Below are 22,595 nucleotides of genomic sequence, written 5' to 3'. Positions count from 1 at the left end.
GGTGACGATGGTTAAGGGGTGGGGGATGTGGCGGGGAGTTAGGGGATAATGGAGGGAATGGTGGGAATGGAGGGAATGGAGGGTTTTCGTTTGGCTATGATCTTTGTTTAGGGTCTCTGTACTATTTTTCCCGTCCTCGAGAGACGGCCTCAGCCAATGGGACTAAGTAGGTCATACGAATTGACCAATGATAATTCAGGGACGGTGATCACATGGGTTTGTTGTTATCTATCAGCTGTTTTACCCGGGCGGGTGCGCGGTGAGCGGCAAATAAACGCGGGCGAATGGAGAGAACCGGCCGGCAGCCAACACCAACAGTGAAAGCTCCTGGTGCGCGTCGTGAGCGTCTCACAGTTTCAACCGGTCGTCTCAGCTGTGCGTCACATGTCCCCATTTTCACCCTCAATATTTCACGGTAAATACACGGAATTATGAATTTTTAATAAAAATATCGTTTAATATCATCATAAATATTCTATCTATAAATATTCATCATTATCTTAAGTCCCCCTCTACCAAAAATATCATCACCTTCCCCTCCTACTTATTTACCCCCTCTATCCCCTTTATCCTCGATGCCAGTTGTGGGGGAACGGCCATTACCACCACCAACTACCCAGTAGTCGTTCTACACACCAATAGACAACTACTACTTCGAGGTACAAGAAATCCAGAGGCACCCTGAAGCACCACGCGCTCTAGCCGGCGCATTCCTTTCGCGTTCCTTCCGCCGTGCTTAACACATCAACTGCAATTGACCAGTTCTATTTTGAAAAAAAAAATCTATTTTTTTGGTTTCATTTCGTTTTGCTATCAACTTGGTTTTTTTCAACAGTTTCAGACACGAGTGGAGTACTCAGTGAATCCAGGGATAAGTGAATCATAAGCGGTTTCTACGGCCTGTGATTTTTTATGTATTATGGTGAAGCGTGTGGGCTTGGATTTTGGGAATTATGAGTGCGTGAGAAATTACGTTTTTGTACCGGTTAATATACATTTGTATCGCCTAACCGGCACCATTTGCCGACACGCGTCTCTGTGTGACGCTTTTGAATTCGACGGTTGAATATTGCGGATAATTTTTGTGAGATATTGGTGAAGTGACGATTCTGATGGTAATTGATGACAGTATTGATGGTAGTGATATGTGTGGGATGAGGGAAGAGGAAAATTGATAATGAGGGCATGTGTTGATGGACAGGTTCTCGCTTTTTGATAGTTTTCGGTGATTTTTTTTTTTTGGTTCTTTTTTTTTAATCAATTATTGAGTTGGTGATTGAACTTGTGAAGTGCTGGTGGAATAAACGAACTCCAGTGGATTTAGTCCGCTTTTGGGAATACATGATCAGCGAATCAGTGGTTTATTGTTTTATTGTGTGGAAGACTGAGTGAATAATTAGTAATGATGTCGGTCGGTAAGCGTTTGGCAAAACGTAGTATAATTGGTTCACGAGTTGCAGCACCTGGTACTGATGGTAAATATTACGGTGGAACAATTCGTGCTATTAAGACACCGGCATCAGCAACTGGTGATGCCGGTTTGAGTCTTACTCCTGAGACACTTTATTCAGTGAAATTTGATGAAATTGGTGGAAAACAACCGCCCATTTCTACAACAGAATATCTTGAACGTGATCTCATTGGACGTGGATTTGGATGTATCAATCATGTACGTCTTCTACCTGGACAGACCGTTTATTTTACTCACAATAGTAGAGAAGTTAAGGCTGAGGTTATACAGCATAAAGAACATCAGAAGGAAGTTGAGGTGAAAATTCTACCGACTAAAGACAGAAAGGTGAGTACCTCTTGTTTGTTGTATAAAATTAAAAACATTTATTTCCCTGTTTTTTTTTTAAACAACAAAAAATTACGAATGTCAATGTTTTTTCAGTTACATCTGATATTCGGATTTATTTAGTTGTTGGATATAAAGTTTATTTATAGATAATTCTTAAACGTTTCGAAATTTGAAAATCACATTTTCGGTGAGTTTTTTTTTGGAAATATCTCGGAGGGTAACAGAGATCCCGGATTTTTGTCGGAACCTTTTTTGTAGAGCTTATAGAGAACTACGAAAAAGGTTATTACGAGAATTTTTATACGTCCTTTAGTTTCGGAGATATTCTCGAAAAATCTATCACAGATTTTCTTTATTAAAGTTATTGTTGCTAATAAAGTCGCCACTCACTTGGCATTGGATAATTAATAACAATAATTCTCAAAAATATCTTAATTTCAATAGAAATTATTTTATATTTGAAGAAACGAGCGATATCAATAATATACTATAATTAAATTCATGTAAAAAACAATTTTTCAAGGAATCATTGAAAATTCGATTTTAAAAAATATATAAATATCTCACAGCCTATCACAAATTACCTTTTAATTGGTATCGATTAAACGAGTTTATTGAAGTCTGCATTCATGGAAAAATTCGTGAAATTCAATTAAGCCTTCCAGGAAAGCATTAACAAAAAGTTAATCCTCTCAACATGAGCATTTGAAAACCGCTCATTCCAACCTTTCAACGATCATTAAATCCCTTCCAACAAGTAATTAAAGAATCATTGATCAATCAATATCTGAAAGTCCTAAATTTCCCAAAATCCAATAAATTAAAGTCTCAGTACCAACGACTAGAGTTCATATTCACATAAAAATTATTGAAATTTGACTGAGTCTATGTACAAAACGGAATCATCCAGACACCATCTAAAAATTCGCACATGAAAATGCTAGTATTTTTATTTTTATTCAGTATACCTTTCGGGCTTTTACATTTTGTCCCCCTCCCTGTCTCCCCCCTATAAAAATATGAAGTTATAAGGTCCTACAGTAAAGCTTTACAAATTTTAACAAATTAACGAATTTTACATTGGTTTCCTAAAACTAGTAATAATGGTGCCCTTGCTCGAAGTCTTTTAGAAAATAATATTTTACTAGTACTTTGGGGATAAAAAAGTAGTGAATGTTGTTGGACTTGAAATGATGGGGAATAAGTTGGTATCGATGTACCGATAAAATAAAGTACAAGTACAACCGGATGCACCTCCCAAACGAGCCAATGCCCGGTACACGTATCATTCCCAACGGAAGTTTGTCCCTCTCTCCATAATATAACACACCGTGTCCACTCTCTTATGACTCTTGCATATAGCTGAGAGAAAGAAGAAAATAGATTAACTAAATGCACATCCTCGACATTCCCCGTTAGTTGTCTCTCTTTCTTAATAACCCAATGATTCTTCTCGTTTTACTACCGCCTGATGCATCATCCTCGTGGTTGAGATGGGAAATATTATTTTCGTGACCTCGTTCCTAAATGCGTATAACACCGAGTAGGTGGCCTATTTATTCGTTGCGCATGTGCAATTTCAAGTGATGACAGACCCTGGGCTTTTATCCTTTTTCTATATATTTTCCTCCTTCAATTTTCCAGTTTACTATTTTCATTTATTGAGAGAAATCTTGAAATTTTGAGAACTACCACTTGGGGGATAAGCTCAAAAAAAATCAATGAATATCTTCATTATGTATACATAATGAAGATATTTATATAAATATATCATATATGTATGCGACAATTTTTTATTTTTTGTTACATTTAGATTAAAAATAAATAAATTCAATTGGTCACATTTTTGGGGCGGCATTTTTTTCTGGGAAACTATCAATTCAGTTTTTTAATTACTCTGGTGGGTTGAGTCTGTCAAGTAATTGTAATGTAATTCATTAATTGATCTAATAGTTATTAGAAGAAAATTGGAGGAATTTTCCTGTTGGCTTGTGTTGTTATAAAAAATATTGAGTGCAATTTTATAAAATTGCGTACAGACCCTTGGAAAAAATCAATAAATCATTTATATTATTTATTATATTTATTTGTCGAATTTGTAAACAATGCACGAAACAATTGCAGAGGTTTTTCAGATTTATCATCCGCAATGAAAATTTATGAAAATCGAATTTATCCATTAAACGATCAACAATTTTCTTTATTCAACATAAAATTCAATTCAATTTCCAATATATTATAAATTTCGAAAAATTATTGACAGAATTTTCCATATTTTTAATGTTAATCGAGAATTAATTGAATATTCAAGAAATTCACTGATTCACCAATAAAAAAAATGCTAACTCGTCGTTATTAAAAATTCCAATTGTAATTTGTTGATAGCGTAGATATGCAAGCATTGAGTTTTATAAAAAAAGTTAAATTCCCTCAAGTTACTTTATAGACTCACCTCTTTCAATAGTAATTTTCCGTTAATGTTTTCCCGTTAGAAAATGGAGGCAAGTCCTCGTGATACTGATGCTTAGAGAAGTCGAAAGTTTGAGAAGTATCAGCTGGTCTAGTAAAAACTTTCAAGACTTCAAATAAAATAAATAAATTACCTCGACTAACCTAAATAAATCCAGAATTAACTACTCCCTCAGTCGAATAAAATAATTAATATTGATTCCTAATTAATGGAGTCTAGTAATTAGAGACGAAAAATCTGTTGATAAACTGGGAAATTGTGGGAGGGGGCAATTACTTATTGATCAATCAGTGTGAGAATGCCGGAGAAAATAAACATGATTATGCGATTCATTAATTAGTAGCACAAGTGGAATAGTTGGAGATGAGAGGCGCTACTTGGATGGGAATTGAGTGGAGGAATGGAGAAGCTAGATAGATTGTTGGGTTTAAAAAGCCATGTGGGAAGCATGAGTTCCCCACTGTGGCCAAAGATAGAGTTTAGAGCCGGCCGGCATCCATTTCAAATCCCTCTACTATCTAAACTCTAACCTAAACTCATCATCCACCACTAAAACTGAGAAAAAAATGTTTAAAAAGACAGCGGTTTCGAAATTAACAAATTAAATTAATGAATTTAAAATGATAAAGATATTGAATTGCTTGAATTTGTTTAAAATAAGTGATTGACATTTTGGAGGACGATTGGAATTTTATTTGTTTGCAGGAATTCTAATGGGAAATTAATGTTTGTTGGAATATGTCTGAGGGTGTATTTTAATTACAAACTATTTGGTAATTTGACCTCTTTTTTTTGTTTATTAAGATGAGAGAAATATTTTTTAACTTCTCAATAGACACAGAAGATTGATGTAATAGAATTGAATCATTCAGGTTTCTGTCTGTTTCTGATTTTAGGGAACTTCATTAAGAGTTTATTTATTTGGTTTTACTGGATATTTGTTAGGATGCAGTAAATTGGCGCGAATCCATTGAAAGCTTAAATTAATCGACTGGTTACTTAATTCAAAAATATTTTGGATTGCTTTCAATCTAGTTTAATATAAATAAAAAAATAATTGATTTTTTCCAATTGAATTTTTAACAAAATTTGAATTTTCAATATATTCGTCGTTTTTTCATTAAAAATTTTTTTTGACATTAATTTCATTGGAAATATCTTCCACAAGATATTTTTAAAAATATAAATTTTTCCGTGTGGGGCATCCAATTAAAAACAATTACTGATTTTTCAACAAAATTTCCATTTTCAATATTTCCGTAATTTTTTATTCTTTCCCCAAGAATTCATAAATAAATTCATAAATTTTTTTTGACATAAATTTCATTAAAAATATCTTCCAAAAGATATTTTTAAAAATATAAATTTTTCCGCGTGGGACATCCAATTAAAAACACTTACTGATTTTTCAAAAAAAATTCAATTTTCAATATTTCCGTAATTTTTGATTCTTTCCCCAAGAATTCCTAAATTTCCTGTCACTCTGACTAAAAATAAAAAAATGTCAATTGAATTTGAAAATTCACTAATAAATTACATTTATTTTGAATGTAATTCCTAACATAAATCCTATTCAAAATATTTTCCCAGATATTTTGAAAAATATAAATTTTTCCGTGTGAAACATCCAATTAAAAACAATTACTGATTTTTCACCAAAATTTCAATTTTCAATATTTCCGTAATTTTCAATTCTTTCCCCAAGAATTCATAAATTTCCAGTTACTCTATCACTAAAAATACAAAAATTCCAATTGAACTTGAAAATTTCACTAATAGATTACTTATATTTTTAATTTAATTCCTAACAAAAATCATATTCAAAATATTTTCCCAGATATTTTGAAAAATATAAATTTTTTCGTATGAAACATCCAATTAAAAACAATTCCTGACTTTTCACCAAAATTTCAATTTTCAATATTTCCATAATTTTTGATTCTTTCCCCAAGAATTCCTAAATTTCCTGTCAGTCTGACTAAAAATAAAAAAATGTCAATTGAACTTGAAAATTTCATTAACAATCTACATCTATATTGCACATAATATTTAATACAAATCCTATTCAAAATATTTTCCCCGATATTTTGAAAAATATAAATTTTTCCGTATGAAACATCCACATTAGAAATCGCGCATCCGCGACATTAACAACTGAGATAATGACGTCACTCAATACACGTCGGTACATAGTAGTGTTTTTTTTTTATTTTTTTTAAAACCCCACCACGAGGTTTTTCCACCGATGCTGAGGCATATCTCCATGGGTCTTTCCTCACACTCGACTACGCATTGGCCTTTGGCCTTCTATCAGTTTATACAGAATGCGAGGGAGGAGAGGGGAAAAAAAAACCTCGTGAGCATAAAATGTCCAACAACTTCCGGGGGAATAGATTCTGTTTTGCCACATTTTGTTGTATTTTTTTTTCCACTTGTGCGTCTTCGTCAGTTCATTATCATTGTCCTCCAGACTTCGCACACGTGTGTATCGATATTTCTCACTCCCTTCCACATTTTTTTTTCACTGACGTACTATTTTGCTCACGTGGGAAGAACGACTGACGTCATCGAAAACATTGAGTTGAATTGAAATATTGATTCAAGATTTTTCCTTTATTTTTCATCGGTTCATTAGTTTGTCCACACGTGGGGGATATTAGTGCACATTTAATCTACGTTTGGGGAATCTGGAATTATCGGGTATTCGGAGACAATCGGTGATGGTTTAATGATAAGGTTTGTTTTACATTTTTGTTTTGTTTGAATATCTGATGAAATCGGTTGAATGCTCTGAAATGCGACAGTCACGTGATGTAATTTAAGGTTAATTTAGTAAGAAAATTGAAATGGGCGTTAAATATTATGCAGGAATTACTACTTTAAAGGGAAATTATCCAGAACCTGAGTAGTTTTCATTTTCCATGGGTCTACTACCTCCCCCATTTTTGTGGGGGAGGGGGACCGGTTTTTGACCTGCGCCTATTCTTGTTTGAGGTTTTCAGGGGTTTTTCTAAGAGAAATTTATCTCTGGAAAGACTCATGGAAAACACCCGGCATTTCCTCGATTTTTAGTTACTGCGCATGCGCTCGAGAAACCGGCATTCCGCCGACTTTACGGTACTGCGCATGCGGAGAAGACACCGGCTTGATAAATTCTGGAAATACCAGGGCAAGATGATTTCGTTGCGATTAGTAATCGACGATTTTTATTTCTTGAAAGAAATCGTTGCACACGTTTCGATGAATTTAAAAACGTCACACTGTCACGAAATTGTAAATTCTCGTGTGAATGTTTGTAAACAATTGTCGAACGACGGGGAGAACGTGTACGGAAGAAAATATTTTATTCATTGAATTTCAACAATTAATTAGGCATTTTTTTTAATTCCTCGGAGGAGACAAGGATTCTTGGATGAATACGAAAATATTGATAGGAAGTCCGAGTTTTTTTTTGTTGCTTCCATATTATTTATTGTTAATTCCAACTCGTCATTTTTTTACTCGATAAACATGACTATTGTTGCTGTTTTACTCGCTTTTTATTTTTTTTTCAATATAATTTTATTTGTAAAGCAATAAACAAGATTCTTAATTTCTCCATCAGTGCAGTTTTTCGCGAATATCTCGGAATCTAATAAACATTCACAAATTTATCCCAGAACCTTTTCTACATCCCGCGATTCGCTCTACAAAAAAGTTCCAACAACAATTTCCCTATCTGTCTTAGATTCCGAGATATTCGCAAAAAACTGGTCATTGATTTAATTCTAGAGAAGCGATTTTTGTTTAATGCGAGAGCAAAAAAATGGATTGAATTTTTGTAAAAAAATTTGGTGCCAAGATGTATAATTTTCTTTTCAAAGGGCAGTTGTTGAAATTCAAAAAATATTTCTTGCATGCGCAATCACGTATGCGCCCTGGATCGTGAATGGCCGCTTCCGGTTTTGTGCACGACGGAAGACTCATGCCCGGAAGCGGAATTTACGTGCGATCGCGGCGCGAAATGTGTAATTGAAGTCTTTTTTTTAAAAGGAAAAAAAAAATAGTCTAGGTGATAAGGGGGGCCAGCACGTGTGAGGTATGATGGCGATGGTAATGGGCGGCCTTGTGAGTGCCGAGGTAAACCTGCACTTGCGATATGAATAAAAAAACGTGTATAAAATTAATATTATTTCAAACGACTAATCCCGAGCCTCTGCAAGCTAGAAATGGGCTTGTCACTTCCTTCAATTTTTTTTTTCAATTTTTTTACTTCGAATACTCATGACATTTAATTACATCTCTATATTGTTTTTAAAAAAAAAAATTTCTATTATTATTATTTTTAATGCAGAAGAGCGTTTTTCATTTCTACTACTAGTGACGCAGCCGATAAATCTGTAATTTATTTAATTCTGACTTTTTGAATCGGAGAAAAATCGGGAAAGATCACATGAACGATTTTATGCAATTAACAAAATTGTTTAACAATTTTTAAAACGGTAATATTATTTCAAACGACTAATCCCGAGCCTCTGCAAGCTAGAAATGGGCTTGCCACTTCCTTCAATTTTTTTTTTCAATTTTTTTACTTCGAATACTCATGACATTTCATTACATCTCTATATTGTTTTTAAAAAAAAATTTTCTATTATTATTATTTTTAATGCAGAAGAGCATTTTTCATTTCTATTACTAGTGACGCAGCCGATAAATCTGTAATTTCTTTAATTCCGATTTTTTGAATCGGAGAAAAATCGGAAAAGATCACGTGAATCATTTTATGCGATTATAAAAATTGTTTAATCATTTTTAAAACGGTAATCTTGAATAACTGGAGATTAAAATGTGTGTGGAATTAATATTATTTCAAACAACTAATCCCGAGCTTCTGCAAGCTAGAAATGGGCTTGTCACTTTCTTCAATTAATTTTTTTATTTTTTTAAATTTCGAGTACTCATGACATTTAATTACATCTCTATATTATTTATTTATTTATTTATTTTTTAATGCAGAAGAGCATTTTCCCATTTCTACTACTAGTGGTACAACCGATAAATCTGTAATTTAATTCCGATTTTTTGGATCGAAGAAAAATCGGTAAAGATCACATGAACGATTTTATGCAATTAACAAAATTGTTTAACAATTTTTAAAACGGTATTCTTCATATGATTTCAAACTGATTTTTCAGCTCAGAGAAATTTAATTACATTATACTATTCTTTAAAAAATATAAAAATCCCATCTAATCGCGGGAGATTTAAAATTTCCACATGTATAAAACCGACAAATTAAATTTCCCGCGTTCATCGATGGAGCCGAAATGTTAAAGATCACGAGAATAATTCTAATTCGATAAAAAAAAATAATTATATACTGAAAAAAAAACGGTAATCTCCTGAAGAAACCGCATTGCCAATGAAATTGATAGTCCCAGTATCCACAAACCTCCGATAACCATTTCATTGCATAATAACGACTCTTGAAAATTCAAATGCGTATGAATTTTTTTTTTTCTATCATAACAATGATGCCGAGTAATAACGACTAACAAACCACTTGTAAACCAGTACTCTCGAAATCAACTGTTGGTTACACGTAAAACGAGAGTGGATAGAGTAGCGTAACTTCTTTTATTATTCCTTTCTCTGAGTTTGGTTCGCTTTCACAGAGAGTAATAATTACAATCCAGTAGTTCTCATACCGCAATGTGATTTCATATTTTTAAAATAAAAATGGAGGGTATTAATGGTTCCAAGTGGAGTGATTGAATGATTAAAAGTAGCAGTGGCTTGGAAAAAAATAAAAATAGATAATTCTTGGGTATAAAAATTTAATGTGGGTGTATCGTGGTAAAAATAAAGTTGATATTTTAAATTTAATTTTTTATCTGTGCAATTAATAAAAAAGTGGCAAGTTTGTGTGGTAATATGGAGGAGGCAATGGTTTTAAAAAGGGGCCAGGTTATATACCAACGAGTGTGCCAGACAGCTGGGAAGGCTAGGCAACTGGGCTTTTACGCAATCTAACATGCCAACTTGATGTGTGATATAACATATACTCAGCACACATGTACGAATAGATATTCTACTCTAGTTGCACTCTCGATACAATGGCCTATTTCTTTTTTATCCCCTTCTCCCCACTCATGGTCAGAATCTTGGTGAGAGCCCGGAGTAAGATGAACCAGATGGTTCAACCGCAGATTGTCAGCTTAAGCTCAATTAATGACCCAATTCATGTGCAAGTCTCTGTGCACTGCATGAACCAACAAATATTTATATTTCACTCAACTCTTGAAGTTATTTCTTAAAGATGTTCAACATCAAATCGATTTTTATGAAATTAGATTACCTGACCGTTTTTTTTTAACGTTCAAAATACATTATTTCTGTAGAAGAGGGGAAGTTTTTATAGCGTTCCACATTTTTGTGACGTCAAAGGAGTCGTTGGATAGGATTTTTGGATTAGGTAGGAAGGGGAACAGGATAATTCTTGATATAATTTTGACAAGAAAAATTACTGAAAAAATGGATAGTCCAGATCGGGATTTGAACCCGGGACCTTCCGATTATGCATCGGGTGCTCTCCCAACTTTTTTTTTTTAAAGTACGTTTATTGACCAAAAAAACAGGGTAAAGTACAACGTATAAGTAAACGCACCAAGAAATTTATTTCATAATCAAATAAAAGGATTCATAGTACCATGACATTCAAAATCGCAATTACTGATGATTAAATCATCTTCTAAATTCACAAACATTGTTTGCTAATTAATAAAGAAGATTAAGAAAACGCTAGTTTCAACAATATTGGTATTGGCTGACAATGTGATCCCAAAAATGGCTAGTAAAAAGACTTTCATAATTAAACAAAAAGAATAACGCAAATCAATCACTAAACTCTAATAAAATTTAATCTCAACTAAATTCATAATTCAATCAATAAAATCCGTAAAATATAGCAATAAAAAAATATATAAAAAAAAGAAAAATTCAATTTAATAAACAAAGATCGGATAACTTAAACAATTAGTCGTGAACTTTGTCATCTTTCTTCGTTCATCGAGGATATAAAAAGCTTTAAAAACTCCAATTACTGTTGAAAAAAAGAAATGTTGATAATCAGTTCGTCCATTTTATGCTAATAAAATTGTCGATATTTTTTTAATGTCCAGGTTTATTAGTGCAAGGCACGACTGCATACCGTGTACCCATGCAGTGACAAATTTGCATAATTAACCATGGCACGATAACGCATTGCATAAATTATGTAATGATCAGGTATTTGTGATCAGCTGATTAACAATTCAAAACGTTGTAGCCTAGTCTTTGTTGATGCTCTTCTATTGGAACCCATGGGTGATGACATTTGAAGTGCATGAATAAATTCAATTCTACGCGTTGGAATTTTCACAAACAAACGGTAGCACTGGTTTTTCATGATTTTTTTTTTTCTACGCGATGAAGAAAGTGCAGACATGATATTTGTGATTACTCATGTTCAGGTGTTTGAAGCTCACATGCTATTGGAAATAAAAAAAAATTACACGTATGCGGTTGAAACAAAGAGATCCTTGAAGGAATATAAGAAATTTATTCTTTCGTCGGTTAAACAGCAAATCCTTAAATTCCTCATTCCTTTTTAGTGAAGGAGGCCAATTGTTCCGGATTTGTCCAGGAATTTTAATGATTTCGATGACCCCCTCAATTAGTTTCTGATTGGGTAAAGGTAACGAGCATTAAATGAGGGGATGAATTTTAAATAGAGATCATATGGTTTGATTATTCTCGGTCAAATTACGGTAAAATTACCGGTCAATTGTCAGTCGTTATTTGAAGTTGGGTAGGAATTCCAAAAGGAATTTAACGTGCATTCATTAGACGCACAGCTGATTCATCGCTTCTGCAGACAATGAAACGGCAATGACAAATAAAAGGCCTGGCATCGATCCTTGAACCAAGTATGAAGTTTCAATGTTGCTGCAACTTTGAAATTATATTATTGCCAAATAGACGATTAACGTAGACGTTTTATTTCTACGACGAATCGAGCGAATGCACTTTCACTCATACTTTGAGCCAGCAATGTGATCTTTACCATCGATACTCTGTACATATTTGATTTTTCCCCTTTATATTGCCAAGCCATTTAACATTTTCTTTGTTTTTTTTTTAACGATGAAAATCACAGGTTGCGATCGAGTGAAAGCTGACAAATCGATGTTTTGTGAAGGGGAGAGTGTATTTTACGTGTGAAAGGTAGATGATCTGTATCTGAGCGTGAAAATGATGAGCCAATTATCGCGAGTTCAATGATTTTTTTGAAAATTCGAGTGTTTAGATTTTTCTGGAAATTTGATCATTGGTTGTGAGGGAAACGATTAAATTACAAAAAGATCTTTTGTAATTTATATAAAATATTGTGCTTGATGTGTCTCTGAATTTTTCAGAGATATTTTCCAAATAATGAAAAATCCTGATGCACTTGGTGGATACGACAGTTTCCATTACCTAAACATTAAATCCACATGCTCTATCTCGATTCAACATACCGGGGAAATTTGAAAGTCGGTGAAAGTTTGCTGTTGCTACTGTGGCCTTCTTTTCACCATAACTACTGTCTCTTGTACCACGTGTTTTCATTATTGCCCTTTCAATTTCATTGCCCATTTTCCCCTTCATGCCTTGGCTCCAAAGGTTGTAACAAACCCATCGGTCTAAGCTCATTCGAGTAATCCGAATTAAACATTGATTAAGAATTATCACATGACGTGAGTGAAAAAAAAACAAGAAGAGAATTAATTTATTCATTTTAAACTTCAGTTTCTTTATCAATTCATTGGGAATGTTTTGGTGGATGCATTGAAATTATAGGAGGAATTTGAAGAATCGATATTATGATAATCGATTCTCTTCATTTTTTAATTCAGGCAAAAGAGTATTTTAATAATTTATCGAACTGTCATTTCGGTTAGTTCATTTGATTTCATGAAACCTATTAAAGAATATTGCGACAACATTGTGACAACGTTGCTCTAACATTGCGTCAACATTGCCGCAACGTTACCCCAACATTGTTATTCCGAAATTCAAGCGGGATAAAAAAGGCATGCTAACGATTATTTCAAAACCTCATTAAAGCTTTGGTCCATTATTTTTCGGGTGACCGTAGAAAATTGCGTCAACATTACGTCAATGTTGCCCCAACATTCACCCCCAAATTGAACAGAATAAAACTGACATACGAATGAATACTTCAAACCTCAATAAGGCATTAATTCATCATTTGGCTGATCAATGAAAAACTAAAAAAAAAACATACACGAATTCATACATACGTACATGAAATAAAAAACGTCATGTCAGAATTGCTGAGCCCAAAATGAATCATGCTGACTTAAATCGAGTATTTAGAACTTAGCGAGGACGCGGCACCGATTGTCAGACAATTACCGAATTCTTCGGAATCAATAAAAAATAAAAATCTTTTTTTTGTGTTCCAGCTTCCGATGAATGTGATGAAACGTATCGGGCAGTTACGTTTGCTGGCCTGTCGCAAGAGTCCACGATTGGCTGATCAAAAAACGGATTTCGCGAAGATGGCTGATATGAATAGTGATCGTAAACGCGCTACGTCAGATTCTATTGATGTACCACACGTACCTGGGTAAGTCTTTGATTTTACAAACGTCATTCTTTTATCCCAGAGTTGATTCAGATAATCCATAAATATCAAGCTTCAAGAAAGGCACAAAAGAACTAGTCACCCTGAATTTAGCGAGTGCGTGATATTACGCATGTGAACAATGAATAATTCTTCCATTATCCAATTCATGTTGAAGAAATTGGTTGACAATTGCAGGAGAAAAATGGGAAAGTGCTGGGGATTGCTGGAACCCATGAAACGCCAGTCTAGTAACAGGAAATATTTGACACTGCGTGGGCACAATTTGTTTTTTCAATTTACGATTGATTGATTTTTAGATATCTTTGGGACAAGCTTGAGGAATAGAATGTAAACCTTGACATTATCTTCAAAACCCACTGGTTCCACACTCTCGAATATTTCTCGTTGAGATCTCAAAAATTTTCACCAAGTAACTGTTACTCATGAAAGTTCAAGAAATTTCGTCAGTAAATTTCACTTTTTCGTGATGAAATTTAACTAGACCGAACTGTTCAATTAAAAGTTCAATTATTTTGTGGAAATCTCTAGAAATCAGTGGAATTCAGATTAATATATTCCCGAAAGAAAATATTTCTTAAATGAAAGTTCTTGGATTGAGTCTCAAAGAATCAGAATTCCCAATTATAAAAATATTTTTTCAATTGCGTATTTTAAATCATCAAAACATCAAATGAAGAAATAATTTTCATAATTTTTCACGAATTCTATCTTTCCGCGGTTTTTTCTTCTCGTTAGCAAACCAACGATTTTTCCAGAGTGATTTCTTTTTTCTTTCTCGACGTAATTCTCTCTGGCATTGCACTGTTGCCAGGTGAAGAGACGAAAGGTAGAAAATAGGACCGTTAGGGGCAACCGTCAGGGAATTGCTGTGTTGCTTTTACAATGTTCACCCTCTCTGTTTCCCTTGAAAAATGTTATAGATAACTGCGAAAGACCTTTATTCGTTTCCTTGTCACACACCTGCGTCGTCAAAATTTATTTCACCTCTGGAAAGATTATTGTAAGAGGCAGCAATTTTGTTTATGCGAGGGGTATGACAATGGCAGAGTTGGTCCTCTGTTCTTTTGTGAAGGAAGAATTTTTCGAAGGGTGAGGACAAGGAGACGAGGGACCGTTGATCTTTCCAGGCTAGTTCTGCAAGTTACCTGAAACACCTCCAATGTATACCTGAAACCTCTGGGTTTGCTTGACCTATCCCAACCCCAAAGATAAAAGTTCAACAACTTCCTTTCTGCAATCTCATGATGAATCCTGCAATTATGAAATTTTCAGAATCCATTACCTATCCGATTTTTCATTAAATTAAATTTTTTATTAAAAATTCGGAATCGATGAATGTTGAGGGATTTTTAGGGCTTAGGATTTTTTTCACTTCATTTTCATTTCTTTTTCATTTCATTTTTTAACCTGACCCTTTCTGAATGTTTCATAAATTTTTGAAAAAAGTGGTCTTTAGGAAGGAGTGACTCGAAACTTGTCCAATTCAGTTTGAAATCTCGGATTCTAGACGACATTTTGTCGTCCACAGACAGAATTCTCCTGTAATTTTGTTGTATGATTTCTCAGGAACCATCTGCACCTTCTTTACCTTTGAAATGAATTTTTCCGGCGCAGTGCAAAAAAGGTTTTTCGCGGTTCCTGCAAGGTCACATTTTATTTTCGTACTGAAACTTTTCTTTATTCTTCAACCCTCGATATTGACCTTCAATTTTGACCCTCAACCCGAAATTTTTTACCCATCGACCTTCCCGTCTTATTTCCGAGTATTAATTTTGCCCCTCATCTTTGACCTTCGATTTTGACCCTTACTCCCTGACGCTCATTCTCAAAATTTGGTTTAGACCCTCAGTGTTTATTACCCTCATTTTTGACCTCTACACCCACAATCCAATACTCGTCGATGATTCGACTACAAATAATGAAAATGACGGCAGTATCGTGACATCGACGAAAGACAATAAGTGAACCTCTTGGGTTGGATAGAAGGCGTTGTACAGAGCTGAAAGACAACTCGCCGGCCGGCTTTATGGAATTGGGTCGATCAATACCATGAAGCTATATGGGTCAGGTGCAGTACGACCACGAAGTTGGATGAATCTCTATATATATACCCTCGCCTCCGCAACCCTCGTGGAATGCCTGGCACCGCCCTCCACCCACATCCTCCCATTAAACTCTTATTATTATTATTATCATTACTGAAAAGGGCTCGTACCACGAACAATAAATAATAAATACCGAGAATTCGAATGTCCTATTGGTGTACTCTACGTATGTATTTCACAATGTAATATTGCACATACGTATATGTACACTGCACGCGTCATGATTGCGAACAAACAACGGGGCTAAGGCCGCGTTCCGGGTTCTCGCGCTGAAAGTATACGACCCAAATTCTACGAGTTGGTGATTTCCAAATTCCTGGGGAATTCCGTCAATTCATTTCACCAATTTTTTTAATGCATTCGCTGGTAATCTAGAACGTGAGACGATGATGGGGACTATTTCTGGACATTTCGGTGTTCAATGTCAGTGGAAAAAATTGCACTTAGAGTCAGGATTACTTAGGTGGACTCATTTCAAGTATTTTTTGGGCATTAGTCCCATCTCCAGTTCAATTCTCATTGAAAATGATTATTGAAAATTTTGATCATTGGGAAATTCGAAAACATTTCGGTTTTCTTTGTTAAACAATTTGAGATTTTTCAATGAAAGTTTTGAATTTCTCGGGTAATATTACGCAGTTGCTTTTTTATTCTATTTAATATTAATTTGCAATCACAATTATTAATTGCAACTATTTATATTTATATTCAACTCCTGAAATCATTAATTTCTTTCATTTCTTACGAATTATTTAAAAAACTGGAGCATTTGTATTGCATGTAAATAATTTTTATTGTAGTAATTACAATAATTAAAAATTATACTATAAAACCGACAAGTGCAATTTCCTCCAACAAAAATTTCCGACTGAAAGTCGCGATTTTCGCGAAAATTTTGCGATAAATAAAAAAGAATTTTGTCTATACTCTGAAATAATCCATGAAACATCAAGTTTAAAATTTTTCTCGAATTTAAAACCGTTTTACTCGGCAATTATAACAGCCCCAAATCAGTGCACTCATTCGAAAAACTTGAGATAAGGATTGAGCTCTAAGATAAGATTGGGGAATGATTTTCGTTAAAACTTCATTAAAATATCGCGAGCCTAAAATTTCCATTGATAACTTCCGTTAAATTTGAGTTTCACCAAAAATAATGAAGAACGAAGAAAAAAAAGACGAATATTTTGACAGAAAAAAAAATCATATCAGTTGGATAGTTTTTGAGATATTCCAGAAATTAGATCTACAAACGAATGAGAATTTTTAAAAAACGGCTGGATCGCTTGAGCTGACATTTGGCACAGAGTTAGTCGTCATTAATACCTATGATCCGACGAAATGACGAATTTTTTTGAATTTTTTACGCCGGTTAATTCTACAATTTTCAAAAAACGTGACCACCAGTCAAACTTCGTATTTTTACGTTTCAAACCATTCTACATCGTTTCCAAGGAAAATTAAGAAATCGAAAAATAGAACGATTACAATGCTTCCATTCGGAAGCAAAAACGTGAATTTCCGGACAAAAAATAGAATTACGCGCAATAATTTGTGCCATTGAATGAATTCCCGTGGTTAACAGTTGATACGAGAGTGAATGGAATGACTGATGAATCCAAACAAAACAATTTTTATTCGTAATAAATGATGGATGACTGTGTCCATCACTGGTCCTTGATGAATATATAAAAGTCCGTCTGGGATACGTGCGTAAATGTTCATATAGTGAAACCGACCTAGCCCAATCCGGACATTGCCAAACTCGGCGATATCCTTGAAAGTAACGGACAAACACACGCGACAAGTGAGCTTCTCTCGCTTGATCATTGAGATACGTATGGGATGTGTATGTGTACGCATTGTAAACCAGGTGGGAAAAACGAAAAGGTGGGAGGAGAGAAGTGGCCCGAATGCTACGACCTAGACACGCTCTGTACTAGCCTTGCCATCGTCATCACGAGAAAAAGTAGGTATATAGGTGCAGGTGGTTAACTCTTTTTTTTTTATTCAAGTTATCTATATCACAGTACGCCAATTACGTCAACTTTTTTGACTCTAGCTTTTGGATTTTGTCTTCAGGGGCATTGCAGTCCTCAAAAACGAAATTTCACTTTTTTTTTTGGTGGAAATATGTCAATTGTAATCGATCTTTCGATAATAAATCGAAAAATAAGGATTACAGTTTATGTAATGATTACAGTCTGGTTTGGATAATTCGAGGGGTTGAAAAGAGGGTCAAATAAAGGGGTCAACGTCGAGGGTCAACGTCGAGGGTTATAAGGCTGTGGGTCAAGTCGTCGGGTGAAATAATGAGGGGCAAACAACCCTTCTAGAAGTTGCAATCGGTAACAGTCGGGTTTCGATAATTCGAGACGTTGAAAAGAGGGTCAAATAAACGGGTGAAAAAATCGAGGGTTATAAGGCTGTGGGTCAAGTTGTCGGGTGAAATAATGAGGGGCAAACAACCCTTCTAGAAGTTGTAATCGATTACAGTCTGATTTCGATAATTCGAGACGTTGAAAAGAGGGTCAAATAAAGGGGTGAAAAAAGCGAGGGTTATAAGGCTGTGGGTCAAGTCGTCGGGTCAAATAGTGAGGGGCAAACAACCCTTCTAGAATCAAGGGTCAAAAAATAAGTTTCAACAATTGTAGGTTAAAAATTCTGGGTCAAGAATGTAGGGTTTATATAAGGGTGAATAGTTACATAAATAAATAATAAAATCATCAATCAACGAAAAATAAGTTATTATTCACGGTTTAAATAATCATAAACAATCAAAATGAAAATCACAAGAGGTGAAAATTTTGGGGCATAATTGAGGTTCAAACAACATCGAGACTATCGATATCTCGAAACTCTGTCACACTAACTTCTCATTGGTTCCGCCGTCTGAAGCGGTTAATTTGAATTCAGAATTCATTTAATTTTGAAATTATCAATCACGATTTTTATCATTACACGCTGTAACGCGCATTCATTCTCTTGTCAAGAAATAAGAATCAATTGAAGGTGCAATATTATGGGTCAAAAATGAGGGTCAACATCTCAGGGTCGGAGCAGTAAGCTGCAACAATATCGATTGTTTAGATTTATTAGTTTCAATTCCTTTGCGACAATGATATGGAAAATCGTTTTTTTTTTAAGGACGATTATTTTTTTAATTCTATCTGTTGAGTGTGCATAGGATTGGTTCCTCGTGGCGATGGGGGTGGGAGGAGTGACAAATTATGGGGTCGCCACGGTGCCAGGCTGGGCCAACGGATCGAGGTCGATCGATGCAGCTCTACGTTATATCACACCCCTCTCTTGGTTGGATATAGAATAGTACACTTGGGTTACCATCCAACAAAAATAGGTCACCGTACTATATTTGGAATCTTTCCACGTTGTTTAGTCGGGGGATAATTATTTATCATTTCTCTCCCCTCACCCAGCATCAACAATTTTATCGTGATTTACCGAATATTTTAGGGTTTAGGTGGTCAGCCAAAGTTCAATCCAATGTCTAATTTTAGATAATTCGTGAAGTCTAGCTAATATTTACCTAGATTACTCACCAGCAAGATTTTACGATCCCACATTAGCATGAGATGATCAGGATCACCTGAGATTAAAAAAAAAAAATTAGGGGGAATTATTGCAGTTGAGTTTGACTTTTTAGTGGAGATTTTATTTTTTTTGGGGAGAGACTCGGGTAAATGGTGGGTGAATTTCATAGATGGGAGTGGAGAGGAAACATTGGAGTTGAAGGGGTTGGAGTTTAACTCGGCTGTCGAGGTCCAGGGGTTGGCCTCAGTGGGTGGGTGGGTGCTGTCGGCACCCGGAGCGGGAAGCCAGAAACTAGGACAATGGGTCGAGTGCAAGTGTTGTCATAGTGTACAGAGTCATATAGATACGGCGACGCCGGCTAAACTGCGCGCCTCCCAACCGGCACGTGCACTGACACACGTGCAATTGCAACTGCGTCGTGGCACGTGGCGTTGTGTACGTGTTTGTCGTCTTTTAATTTCTCCACTTGAACCTTTTTTCGCGTCAATTTTCGGATTTTCCTTCGCAATTAAAGACGTGTGCAATTTTTTTTTGGAAATTTTCCGCCATTTTGTCAGAGCCTTCTGGCACTTTCTGCGGAATTTTTCAATTTTCTGAGGGTCAAGTAATACACGATGAAAATCCGGGGAATTTAGTCATTTTTCATCCATTTCTAGTGAAAAATTGTGACGTGGAAATATGAATTTTCTGTGGGTCAATTTTAAGGGTGAAATATAAGAGTCGAGTTTGATGGGCTGGAAATAATGGGTGAACATGTGAAGGTCAAATAATAAACTACAATAATGCGTATAGTTTAATAATTTTTTGCTCAATTTCTAGTGAAAATTTGTGACATGGAGATATGAATTTTCTGAGGGTCAATTTTAAGGGTGAAATATAAGAGTCGAGTTTGAGGGGCTGGAAATAATGGGTCAACATGTGAAGGTCAAAGAATAAACCACAAAAATACGTATAATTTAATAATTTTTTGCTCAATTTCTAGTGAAAAATTGTGACATGGAGAAATTAATTTTCTGAGGGTCAATTTTAAGGGTGAAATATAAGAGTCAAGTTTCGAGGGCTGAAAATATTGGGTCAACCCGTTATTCGCGTACACAAAAAACTAAAATTCGTATAATTTAGTATTTTCTTGATTTCTATCGAAAGAATACGATATTGAGACTTCAACTGTGAGGGTCAAATATAAAAATAAGAATGAACTATTGAGGGTCAAAACTAAACCGAAACTAAACTACAAACCCGACTTCACCCTTCACAATATATAAAAATACAAAATAAATAATCAAATAAATAAATAAATAGGTTTCAACGTCAAATCGTCAAATATGCGCCATTACAAAAATGGGTCAACCCAATTTCGCAAAATATTCCTAAATTAATGGCCAAATATTTCGACTATAATTATCATTATCCGGAAACAAATCACGTAGACGGGGATAAGTGAAGGGAGATGGAGGATGGGTCATGAAATTGGGACAGCTTTTGATGTACACAAACGTAGACTACTGGCCAGGTTATCCAGGGGTCGAGGAAAATTGGAGCGCTCGATCCAGGTCGTCCCAGTCTCCCATTTCTGTGTCCTGATTTCCTGGGTCTCCACAGCCCCCAACATTGCCCTCCGCCGCTTCAACTGGGTCAATGCTCCACTCCAATCCTCAGCTAGCTATATATTAATGTTTGGATCCATCAGGTGCGGTGTTAACTCAATTAATCCCCGAATTAAAATCACCAGTTGATATTGAAAGAAAAAAAACAGGCAGATGAAACTAAAAAATTCGTCAGACCTTATCAAATCATTTGGACAACCAATAACTGTTGATGAATTCTGCTAAAAGAATCATCAAGGATTTCCCCCAAAACCACGCGATTCCTTGGAGACTCAAGCAATACAAATTAAACTGAAAGCTGGACTCAAGAGATTTCAACCCCAATTTTGGTATTTGATGTTCTTTGGTGATTAATTGAGAGGGCGAATGAATTTCATTTGAAAAATTAAGGTGATGTGGCAATTTCCTGTCTGCAGCATGGCAGATTGTTCATTGATGTTGATGACTTTGATGTCTGGGGAGTGGCGAATAGAGAATCGGATAGAAATTTGGAAATGTCGTTGGACTTTTGATAAAAATTCATGGTGATGTCAGAATTAATGTTGAAGCACTTGTTTTGACGTTCTCTGTCCTCTCTATTGCGTGTTGATTGAGTCGTTGCATTTGTTGACGTCAAGGATATCTGTTTTTCTCTCCAGGAAACACAGGGTTTTGCTGTCGATCAGTCATCCCACGTCGCAGGAAAGATCATTCTGGTTAAATCACTTTCTGATATCGTGGAAATAACAAGTTGTCACGATTAAATGGTGTTTACAGTAAATTCTCCTTTAAGGCCCGGATGGACTGTCTGGAAAAGATAATTTACTCCAAAATTGGGACTTCCAATTACTCCGTCAATTAATCGTTTTTTCCGATAATTTTTAGCTAGCGGCCTAGTTGTTGACAACCGCTAGAACGCTGGCTAACAATTATTTTAAAAAAACGATTAATTGACGGAGTAATTAGAAGTCCCAATTTTGGAGTAAATTATCTTTTCCATGCAGTCCATCCGGGCCTTAAATATATTTTTTTACATTTTGTCATTCTGTTAATTATCAGATTATTTTCGGGATAAGAATTCAAAACAAGCTTTTTGAATCTTTGAATATATTGGAATCATCGGTCATCATTTAATCTAGTCAGGAGAATCGCCACATGATATGCGCCGATTCCATTTATTTTTAAAATCCAAGAATTTTTTCGAGGGTCAAAAATGAAAGTCGAGAATTAGGGGTAGGGTCAAATGACAGAGTGCAAAGTAGGGTTAAGGGTTGAAATTGAGGGTCAATAAACAAGGGTCAACAAGATAAAGAAAGAATTTAAAAAATAAGGGTCAACCATTAGTCATGACAAATTGTGGGTCAAAGCTCCAATTATGTGAGGAAAAAAGCATTATAAAATTGAGGGT

At 35.0% G+C, this 22,595-nt stretch overlaps 1 protein-coding gene across 1 annotated transcript in view; it reads left to right on the top strand.

The window, feature by feature from the left end:
• LOC105270578 (zinc finger protein 395-like) overlaps window positions 1-22,595 on the top strand; it is a 31,873-nt gene that overhangs the window by 1,021 nt on the left and 8,257 nt on the right. The window contains exons 2-4 of the mRNA XM_011311610.1: window positions 236-415; window positions 836-1,798; window positions 13,760-13,923. Coding sequence (XP_011309912.1) covers window positions 1,403-1,798; window positions 13,760-13,923 — 560 coding nt within the window. The 5' untranslated portion in view covers window positions 236-415; window positions 836-1,402. The remainder of the gene's footprint in view (window positions 1-235; window positions 416-835; window positions 1,799-13,759; window positions 13,924-22,595) is intronic.

The sequence above is a fragment of the Fopius arisanus genome, unplaced genomic scaffold (genome assembly GCF_000806365.1).
Source record: "Fopius arisanus strain USDA-PBARC FA_bdor unplaced genomic scaffold, ASM80636v1 scaffold00091, whole genome shotgun sequence".
Classification (NCBI taxonomy): Eukaryota; Metazoa; Arthropoda; class Insecta; order Hymenoptera; family Braconidae; genus Fopius; species Fopius arisanus.
The sequence above is the reverse complement of the archived record's forward strand: the minus strand, read 5'-3'. Positions and strand labels throughout refer to the sequence as shown.